The sequence below is a fragment of the Lolium perenne genome, chromosome 2 (assembly GCF_019359855.2).
Source record: "Lolium perenne isolate Kyuss_39 chromosome 2, Kyuss_2.0, whole genome shotgun sequence".
Classification (NCBI taxonomy): Eukaryota; Viridiplantae; Streptophyta; class Magnoliopsida; order Poales; family Poaceae; genus Lolium; species Lolium perenne.
The window spans coordinates 318,806,193-318,817,464 of NC_067245.2; the positions used below are offsets into that span (position 1 = coordinate 318,806,193).

At 52.7% G+C, this 11,272-nt stretch overlaps 1 protein-coding gene across 1 annotated transcript; it reads right to left on the reverse strand.

Annotated features, from left to right (window-relative positions):
- Nucleotides 1–9,339: 9,339 nt before the first annotated feature.
- On the reverse strand, nt 9,340–10,260 carry LOC127336681 (uncharacterized). The gene is made up of 2 exons (XM_071825212.1): nt 10,183–10,260; nt 9,340–10,087 (listed from the first exon to the last, which is right to left on the reverse strand). Exons 1-2 carry the CDS (start codon nt 10,229–10,231, stop codon nt 9,450–9,452), a joined length of 687 nt encoding a protein of 228 aa, XP_071681313.1. The 5' UTR covers nt 10,232–10,260; the 3' UTR covers nt 9,340–9,449.
- Nucleotides 10,261–11,272: the final 1,012 nt, after the last annotated feature.

An 11,272-nucleotide genomic window follows, 5' to 3' on the forward strand; every position in this document is an offset into this window, starting at 1 on the left:
GACCCTCATCTTGTGACAGAGAATGAATGCGTTTCTTCCTGTGTCGACCATTGGCCACACTATGGAAGTATCTCGTATTCGAATCTCCTTGAAGAATGAATTGGGCTTTTGACCTTTGGTACCATTTGAGTTCCTCTTCTCTCAGTAGTCCAGCTAACTTCGCATTATATTGACTTTTAAGTTCAATTTCTTGCGTAGTGAGTGGGCGTACTTCGGCTATTGCCTCTAAATCATCAATTGATGAAGAGAGAAAGAGTTTCTCCTGCTTAAGCTGCCCAGCCAAGTGTCTCGCCCATCCACCAAGGTACCTCCGAACCGATCGGAGTTTGTTATTCCACCTTTGGATGGGGGTAGACCCTGCGACCGGCTGCTCCCATACCTTCTTAACCATGTCTGAGAATCCATCCCTAAGCAACCATCCAAGTTCAAATTTGAACGGTCGACGTCGCTGAGGCGATGGTATTCCAGTGGAAAGAAGAATAGGAGCATGATCCGATAAAGACGCAATTCTAGGTAGAACCCGAACCGAGACGAAAGGGAATTTCTGTTCCCAGTCCGAATCCATGAGAACGCGATCTAACTTCTCGTAAGTAGGTTCAGGGAGACTGTTAGCCCAAGTGAAGTGTCTACCAACCGTTGCCACTTCTCTTAAGTCCAAACTGTCTATAACAGCGTTGAACAGAAAAGGCCAATGGTTGTCGAATCTTCCTTTGCTCTTTTCATGAGGGTATCGCAGCAAATTAAAATCCCCTCCTATAACAATAGGATACGGATTATCTTTCGCTAGATTAACCAACTCACGAAGAAAAGCAGGCTTAAAGTTATCCTGTGCGGCCCCGTAAACAGAAACCAAACTCCAAATGAAATTATCCGACTTATTCCGAATGTGAAGTTTAATGTGAAAATCACCCCCCGAATTATCGAGAATTTCCATGGTTGAAGATCGGACTCCTATCAATAAGCCGCCAGAACGCCCCCTAGGTGGACGGGATACCCAATCAAAATCTTCCCCGCCTGAAAGGCGATTTAGAAAATTCGTTGAGTAATTCCGTTTACCTGTCTCGGAAATGGCCACAAAATCTAAAACATAGTGTTGTGAGTATACTTCATGGGTGTACCATCGACAGTGCCTAGATCCGGCAAGCCCGGGTGGCCCACAGATGGTGATGAGGCATGTGGCCCATCGGGCGGCCCAGTTGCTGTTGATCATGAAGGAAGAAGTCCAGCCCAGGATCAGCAGGCCGGATCCGTACCGACCTAGGAGTGACCCGGATCCAGGGAGGCCCATGAGGAACCCGGATCCAGTACGACGTGTATGGAAGGCGGATCCGTGACGTGCACGGCAAGATATTGTACCGTAGCTAGGCTATCTGTAATCCGGCTAGGACTCTCCATGTAAACCCTAGATCCGTGCGCCTTTATAAGCCGGATCCCGGGAGCCCTAGAGGCACAACCACAACTCATTGTAACAACGCGAAAGCGCCCAGATAATACCAGACAAGCAGCAGTAGGCCCTGTCATCGTGCAGGTGTTCCGAAGCTGGGTAACTCGCGTACCACCGTCCCGTGTGCACTCCGCCCTATGGCCCCTACCTCTTCTCCCCCTCATGAGGATCCCTCCTCCGGGGTACCGTCGATTAGGCAACGACAGTTGGCGCCCACCGTGGGGCCTGTGGCGTCTGGAGGCCGGAACCGGGAGGGTTCCGCCATGGGAAGCTACGACGACACCATCGCTGTGGGGCGCGTCCTTTACGCCGGAAATCTGCCGATCGTCCCTCCGGATGAGTGCTGGATTCCGGCTAGGACAAACCCCGTCAAGCTCTCCATCGTCCCAATTGGCGGCATTCACATCTTCATCGGGGAAACCGTCGATTCCGACGGAAACCCACTGGTAAGTAACGCAGACGCGACCGCCGCAGAGCTGGACGCTGTCGCGAAGATCCGATACGAGATGCAGGGAGCTTCCCAAGGAAGATTCCGCCTCGGATCTGGAAATTTCAAAGCCCACCCAATCCGCCCCCGAGCAGGAAACAAAGGTGGAAGACCAATGCAGATCCGCCTGGGTTTCCCAGGTGTTAGAAAAGCAGAGGTGCCACTTCGTACACTTCTTGGCCCATACCGCCGGAACCGCCCCTCAAGAAGACGGAGTTGGTCCTGAGCAGGTAGAGGCACCGGAAAGCGGCGCAGATCCGGATCAGGCTCAGCTTGTCGGAGAAAGCGAAGCTCCGGTTGAAGAGTCGATTTTGGGCAATCTGAGCCCAATTTCCGGCGACACCCCGTCCACGGAATCTGATGACTTCGTTCGCAAGATAAGGGAGTACGGATACGGCGATCAGCCTGAAGTCGACTCCGCCCAGCCCAACCACGTTCTCGCAACGGTAGCAGCGCTGGGACAAAGCTGGATCCGGAGACCAAGTCAGCCAATCTGACCCCCAACCATCCCATCAAGGATCTCCAATGTCTCGAGTGCGACCCCAAAGGGATTCTCCCTCGGAGGAAATCTTGTCGGCGAGAGGAGGTGGCCGCGCGAGCAGTTCTTAACACACCTATAACCCCGGGCGACGCCGCAGATCTGGAGGCCCTAGAGACCGCCATAAAGGAAATGCTGGCCACAGCCAAGAGGCTCGCCGATACCGAAGCTGCGTTAAGGATAGGAAGGGCAGATCATGCAGCCTGGACGGAAAACTTCGAGAGACAGGACCGCGAGATTGCTGCCACACTCGAGCAGGTCAAGAGCATGAGGGCTGAGTGGGAGGTAAAGATGACCTATGCGCAGGCGGAGGCCGATCGAATTGTTAGAGAAGCAATTCCGCCTCGCAGAATACCCTTCAACACGCCCGCAGATCACCAGCCGCTGGAAACTCCAAAGGACAACATGCAGAAAGCTGCGGAATTGCTGAAGAAGAAGGACGAAGAAGTTGATATCAACTATCTCCGCACACTTGTCGCTTCAGCAATGCAGCAGCAGAACAAGGCAGATACTTCGCGCGAGGTTGGAATCCAATCCGGATAATCGTGTATCTACCGCGTTGAAGGACGATGAATCGCACACCGGATCGTCGGAGCGCGAGAAGAAGGGCCAGGGAGCACCCAAATCCGATCCCCGTTCCGTCACAGACGCCTCCGTCGGATCCAAGGAAGGGAAAGGACGCGATGTACTCCGGAAGAGACAAATACCGCAACCCCTCACCTCCACCCAACGGTTACCCGCGACCCCCTCGCCGCCGTAGTCCAGCCGGAAACACCAGGCCCGTAGGGCATGGTGCGCTTGTTATCCGCGACAACGTGCTGCCAAGAAACAGAAATAGGGAGCGCTCGCCGGAACCTCGCCGGAATCAGAACAATGTTCATGAGCACGAGCCAGGAGGAGTCGGAATGAAGATCGCGGTTGAGCCTCGCCGGAACCGCGATCCAGAACCTCGTCGGAGCCGCGATCCAGAACCTCGCAGAGCCGGGACCCGAGCCTCGTCGGAGCCGTGACCCGGAGCCTCGCCGAACGACCAGGGGCAGCCAGCGCCAAGGCGAAGGCAGCCACAGGAGCCGGAGTCAGCACCAGGAAGGCCGAGGAGATTCAGATGGCGGAAGCAAGAAGTCAGACCGCCCACCTCGCAGGTCTCCCTCACCACCACCTAGCGGTGGCGGCGGAGGTGGAGGCGGAGGCAATGGCCGGAGATCTCGCTCTCGCTCCAAGTCTCCTCGCCACGGCTCGCGCGACGCGCGGGACCGCCTTAACGAGTACAGAACCGACTACATTGGTCCGAAGTGCTTTGGCAGGATGATTCGAGAGGAACCAAAGCCAAGGATGAACCTCAAGCTACCTGGAAATCTGAAGCATTATGATGGCACCGAAAGGCCGGATACCTGGATTGAGGATTACTACAATGCTGTAACCTTCGCCGGAGGAACCCCTAACATCGCCTGCCGCATGCTCCAGTTGTACCTTGTAGGTCCAGCCCGGATCTGGCTCAGCGACCTCGAGAAGAACTCCATCTTTTGCTGGTTCGACCTGAAGAACGCTTTTGAGAAACACTTCAGGGGCACCTACAAGCGACCTGCCACAACAAGCGACCTACAGGCTTGCATCCAGAAGAAGGGCGAAACATCAAGGAATTTCCTCACCCGATGGTTGGCATGCAGAAACGAGTGCGAGAACGTTGACAACCGCACGCAATGCACGCCTTCATTGGGGGCTTGCAGCGAGGAGGATTGCTGCGACACAAGCTAACCTGCATGGTCAATGCAAATCAACTGACGTTGGATGACATGATCACCATCGCTAGCGATCACACTGCCGCCGACGACGACGCAGGCGGTGATCTCGCAGCCACAGCAATCCCCCTGCACCAACAAAAGAAGAACCGTGACAACGGCGGCAGCAGCAGCCATAAGCGCAAGAACCACGATGACCGGAAGAGTGGCGGATCCGAGATGGTCGCCATGGCGTTTCAACGCGGAGGTCCAGGAGGCGGAAGAGGACGCGGACGCGGAGGCGGAGCCGGCAGGGGTCAGCAGCATACCTCCGAGGTCACTGCTGCCGGATCCCGCGCACCGCAAACCTATGAAGAGTACAGAGACATGCCCTGTCTGGCCCATCTGGATCCGGTTACAGGGAAGTCCACTCATACCAACCGCAACTGCAAGTGGGTCAATGATCTAAAGAACGACCCGGAGGCCGGATACAAGCGCGCCCGGAAGCACCGCCCTCGCGGAAAAGGTGGCAAGGGCAAGAACAAGGACAAGGAGGACGATAGTTCCGAGGCGATGGATGAGGATGATAACTCGCCGGATCCCAAGGCAGGATCCGCAGGAAAATCCAACCCATTCGACAAAAAGAGCGTGGGGGCTTACCACACTTTCCTCGGAACCCCAACAGTACGCGCCTCCAAGTCAGCTACCCGGATCCTGAACGCCATAGTTCCGGCTGTGCCGCAGTACGTCAGGTGGTCGGAAATCCCGTGCACATTTGATCGGAAGGATCATCCCGCAATTGTGCCAAAGGAGTGCTACGCCTTGGTTGTAAGTCCCCGCATAGACGGGTATGACTTCTCCAAGTGCCTCATGGATGGCGGAGCTAGCCTGAACATCATGTACTGGAGACTCTAGAGCGGATGAACCTCACCAAGGAACAGCTCAAACACAGCACCACCGAGTTTCATGGCGTGGTTCCGGTAAGAAGGCGAACTCCTCGGCAGCATCACACTTCCCGTGGCTTTTGGCGATGTTCATAATTTCCGCGAAGAGAAGATCACGTTTGAAGTTGTGCCCTTCAAGAGCTCCTACCACGTCATCTTCGGCAGGCCCACCTACCACAAGTTCCACGCAAGAGCGTGCTACATCTACAACAAGCTCAAGATTCCGGGTCCTAAAGGTATGATTACCGTATCCGGAGACTACAAAAAAGCTCATGAGTGCGAGTTAGGCGAAGCCGCCTTCGCAGAGTCTGTGATATCCGGAGAAGAGCTGAAAGGCTACAGAGCCGCGGTGGATCCGACTGAGATGCAGACCACCAAGAAGCAAATCTCCGAGCAGAAAACCTCCTTCAAGCCCGCGATAGAAACCAAGAAGCACGACCTCATCCCAGGTGACTCTTCCAAGCAGGTTTCAGTCGGAGCCAACATGGACCCCAAATAGGAAAGCGCGCTCGTCGAGTTCCTCCGCGCTAACATGGATATCTTCGCATGGCAACCTTCTGACATGTCCGGAGTACCTAGGGAACTCGCCGAGCACTACCTCAACATAAATCCGGGGGCCAAACCAGTGAAGCAAGCTATGCGACGCTTTGGAGATAAGAAGCGCCGCGCCATAGGAATGGAACTAGCAAAGTTACTAGAAGCAGGTTTTGTAATAGAAGTTATCCATACCGATTGGGTCGCGAATCCCGTCCTTGTACCCAAAAAGAACACTGAAATACTAAGAATGTGCATCGATTACTCTGGCTTGAACAAACATTGCCCGAAGGATCCGTTCCCCTTGCCGCGCATTGACCAAGTCATTGATTCGACGGCGGGGGCGGAACTTCTGTGTTTTCTTGATGCGTATTCCGGGTATCATCAGATCCGGATGAAGGAATCCGACCAAAAGGCGACTTCATTCATTACCCCCTTTGGTACTTACTGCTATGTTACTATGCCTTTTGGTTTGAAAAATGCAGGTGCTACTTACCAACGTACGATGCAGCGGTGCCTGAAGGACCAAATTGGCCGGAACGTGCACGCTTACGTCGACGACATCGCGGTCATGACCCGGAAAGGATCCGACTTGATCAGCGATCTCACAGAAACCTTCGACAACCTCCGCAGGTACAAGATGATGTTGAATCCGCTGAAGTGCGTCTTTGGCGTGCCGGGAAAACTCCTTGGCTTCATAGTCTCTCACGAGGCATTGAGGTTAACCCGGAAAAGATCAAGGCAATCCTGTGCATCAAAAGGCCAACTTGTCTCAAAGATGTGCAACGACTAACTGGTTGTGTTGCAGCAATCAGTAGGTTTGTCAGCCGTCTTGGCGAGAAGGCACTACCTCTGTACAAGCTGCTGAAGAAAACAGACAAATTTGTCTGGGACGACGCAGCTGATGCAGCTCTTCGAGGGTTGAAGGAGATACTCACCTCCCCGCCTATCTTGGCAGCTCCAGTAGAGTCAGAGCCAATGCTCCTTTATCTGGCAGCTACCAACAAAGTCGTCAGCCTCGTCATCGTGGTGGAGCGAAAGGAAGAAGGTCATGAATATGACGTCCAGAGACCTGTCTACTACATCAGCGAGGTGCTGACGGAATCAAAACAGAGATATCCTCACTTTCAGAAGCTAGCTTATGGCGTGTTCCTAGGCAGCCGGAAGTTGAGGCATTATTTCCAAGAGCATCGATGTGATCGTGGAGCAAGGCTCCGCTGTCAACAATTCTCAACAACGCTGACGCAACAGGACGTACGGCTAAATGGGGCATCGAATTATCCGCCTTCGACATCGCTTACAAGCCAAGGACTGCGGTAAAATCTCAGGTTCTGGCAGATTTCGTTGCAGATTGGACAGAAGCTCCGGATGCAAGTCTGGAGCCGGAACCAGAAACATGGGTCATGCACTTCGACGGATCCAAGCAGCATCAAGGCTCAGGAGCCGGAGTCACCCTGAAGTCCCCTACCGGAGAAGAATTGCAGTATGTTCTGCAGATCCACTTCGAAGCTACCAACAACATGGCGGAATATGAGGCTCTACTACACGGTCTGCGCATCGCTAAGGAAATAGGGATCAAGCACATCATATGCTGTGGAGATTCCGACCTGGTGGCACAACAAGTAGCCGGAACCTGGAACGCCAGAAATTCCGTCATGGCGGCCTACAGAGACGAAGTTGACGAGATTGCCAAGAGCTTCCTCGGATACGAAGTCAAGTACGTCAGGAGAGACGATAACACAGCGGCAGACATGCTATCCAAGCTCGGATCCGGCAGGAAACCAATTCCGCCTGGCATTTTCCTGGAGCATCTCCGGATACCCTCAGTTAAGGGCGCTAACCCGGAAAACCCAGAGGTGGCAGTGTCTCCGGCTAGGGAAGTGATGGCTATCATTCCGGCCTGGACCCAGCCTTTCCTGGACTACCTCATCGATCAGAAGTTGCCAGAGGACGAGGTCCTCGCACGACGTATCGTCGGCGAGCACGAACCTACACAATAGTTGATGGACAGCTCTACAAACGAAGTGCAGCAGGGGTATTTCTTAAATGCGTCTCCAATCAAGATGGCATTGAAATCCTCAGAGAGATCCACGCAGGGGACTGCGGGCATCACGCCGCTCCCAGATCACTCGTTGCAAAAGCTTTTCGGTTAGGTTTCTATTGGCTTACAGCTAAAGAAGACGCTGATAAAATAGTCAAGACCTGCCGAGGTTGTCAGTACTACGCTACTCAACCAAACGCTCCAGCCCAAGAGCTGAAGACCATACCTATCACCTGGCCATTTGCGGTGCAGGGGCTTGATATGGTTGGTAAGTTAAAAAAATCATCTCCTGGCGGTTTTGAGTACCTCCTGGTCGCTGTTGACAAGTTCAGCAAATGGATCGAGGCTAAGCCAGTGAGAAAAGCCGACGGTGCTACGGCACTAAAATTCATCTGCAGCCTCGTGATGAGATTCGGCATCCCGCATGACATAATCACAGAGATAATGGCACGAACTTTGCTCAAGGAGAATTGAGGGATTATTGTGAGACAATGGGGATACGACTGGACCTCGCATCTGTGGCTCATCCACAGTCCAATGGTCAGGTTGAAAGGGCTAACGGCCTAATATTATCAGGAATTAAACCACGCCTTGAAGGACCGCTGCGACGAGCAGCCGGAGCTTGGGCTGATGAGTTGGAGGCTGTTCTGTGGAGTTTACGAACTACCCCTAACAGATCAACAGGGTTTACCCCTTTTTCCTGGTATACGGATCCGAAGCCGTACTTCCCTCCGACATCATCCACGATTCACCGCGAGTTTCCGCCTACAATGAAGAAACAGCTGACGAGGCAAGACAGCTATCTGTGGACCTGATCGAGGAAGCTCGGAACTTAGCAGATCAGAGATCCGCCATCTATCAGCAAAAGCTCCGACGTTATCACAGTCGTCGAGTTCGGAAACGCTCCTTTATGGCAGGAGACCTGGTCCTCCGCCTTCGACAGGTGAAAGACCATAAGCTGCAATCTCCATGGGAAGGACCCTTCGTCGTTAGCAAAGTGCTTCATAACGGGTCGTACTACCTTGTCGATTTCCGCGAGTTAAGGGATAGACTCGCTAATCGGCACCGGAAACGCATAGCGTGAGGATCCGGATGACATCTACGATGAAACAGATCGCCCTTGGAATATCGCACAGCTACGTCCTTTCTACACTTAGCATATATTTTCCGAGTTCTAAACTCTGTAATAGTTATACATGATCAATGAAATAAAGCTTCTGGTTCACTCTTTTGAGTCTTTTACCTCCTTTACTTGTTCATTTTAGATCGTGTATGTTTTTTCCAACTAAAACCGCAGAGCTGGATTTTTTCCGCCTAGGCGTGTATGAAAGTTGTGATTTTCAAAATCGTCCTTTAGGACGTAAGCTTAAGTTTTACGATAAAGTTGTTATCTGTTGCGAACTCGTGGATTCCTAGTAGCGATTTCCGGCACCTATGCCTGGGGGCTTGTTTCCACGGTTATGGACGGACTGCCATTGGGCTTCGTCGCCGCTGACGAGCGTTTCCGGCTAAGGTTTTCCGGCTCGTGGAAGGTCAAGCGAGCAAGCCGGAAAATAACGAAGTCAGCACTTGCTTTCCGACATAAAACGAAACATGCACACAATATTTAACGGATAGCAGAATAAGTGTTTCCGCCCCATGCATAATTGTTTCGTTCCTAGCTACTTAAGAATTTAAAGTCTTATTACAAACCCTCGCTGGGGCCAAAATGATGCATTGCTTTTCCCGCAGGAATAAAAGTTCTCACTCCCCCTTAGCCGGAGAAGTTTTGCCCTCTGGATCTTGTTCCTTGGCGCCTTCGGCCGGAGAAGATACGTCTTCTTCACTTTCCTTTTCTTCGGAAGCAGCAGTGCTGGTCTTGGGTTCTTCTTGGGGCGCATCCTTGGAGCTGGTCCAGGTAAACTCGGCTCCGGATTCCGCAGGTCGCGCCTGGGCGTCGAGATCCTTCAAAAGTTCCGCTTCTAAGGCCTCGTCAGCAGCGAGGACGACCTTGTCGTAGAATTCCTCGTGCCGGATCCTGCGCGCGATGCGGGTGTCGTAGCCGCTCACTGCATCCAGCAGCTCGCCGACGTCCGCATCCGGAGGAACGCCCGTGGTCACTTCATCAAGATCAAGACCCGGAGTATGTGCTAGGCACATGGTCAAGGCCATTGCAGCTGCGCCTCGGGCTGAAGATGCTTGTAGATCAATCACCAGCTCCGGCAGAACGTCCATCTTACCAATAAGCTTGCGCACGTCACAAGTGCGGCTCCTTTTGATGTTCAAATTATGGCATATTTTGCGGGAGGCGGAGATGAGATCCTTGCAGTCATCACCCGCGAGTTGCAGAAGATCGTCTCGTGGGAACAAATTCCGGCGCTGTTCCGGGTACCCAAGCGGCTCTACATAAAAAGATAATCAGGATATAGGCATGCAATTTGAGCGCAAAGTAAAAAAGAATCGGAGCAAATATCTTGACAAGGTTCCGATATCATACCCAAGATGTTCTCATTGAGCAAGTCCCAGTGCTGCTCCGCTGTCTCCATGAATTTCCGGAGTCCGTTGAGCTCCTTTTGCTGCCTCCGATGGTCTCGGCTGTCAGCATTCTTTTTCAGCTCCAGCTCGCCCTTCTCCCCGATATGCTCGGAGTTTTTCTCCGCCACTGCTCGGCCTGCTCCCTCTTAAGTTCCGCCTCCTTTAGCTTCGTCTCCAATTCTTGGTACGAGGAGCGCAGGTTCTCAAGTTCAGTCGAAGCTGTTGCAAGGGAGGAGGATGCGCCTATAATAATATACGTTAACAGCAAATTTGAAGTCGGAATTTGGTTAATAACGAAGAAGGTGGAAACCAACCTTGGGCGTCTGCCAGTTGTTTAGCCAGTTCCGCATTCTCATCCTTCAGGGTCCGGATATTTTCCGCTTTGACTCGAAGTAACGCGGCGCTGCAGGCAATGTTCTTGTGCAGCTCGTAGTGCAGCGCTTTCTGTTCTGTAAAATTTAAACAGGCAGGAGTAAAAATTCCGCTTTGTAGCAGTGGTTTCTTTTAAAGCATCATTGCCGGAACTTTTCCGCCATAATGCTTGGGGGCTACTGGTCCATTCTAAAAAACTTTCCCGGAAGTAATTTTTCTCTAAGCATTTAAGCGCTAACTACTTTTTGAGTTTCCGCCTACATGCTTGGGGGCTACTGGGGAGTACCTTTTGCTTGCAGATAAGTTGATCGCAGAACTGGCCAATGTTTTTCTTGAAGTCCTGGATCTCCGATGTCCTGGAATCCGGCTTCCCCCAGGCGTTGTTCAGCATGGCGTTGAGCAGGTCTTGTTCAAGTTCCCACTTCTCCGCCTCGATCAGCTTGTTAAAAAACTTGGTGGCATACGCCTTGGGGGTGGAAGTGGTGTCCGCCGGATCTCCGAAGTTCTTCGGAAAACGACTATGTCGCCGACACCCTCTCCAGCCTTCTCGGAAGTGACTTCCGCATCTCCTTGGCCTTGTGTTTCCGCCTCTTCTTGGGCAGGGCTTTTGGCCTTGGGATCTTCTTCCTCCAGGTGCCCGCTGCTAACCGGAATTATCTCCGGTGGAGTGTTTGCGGCAG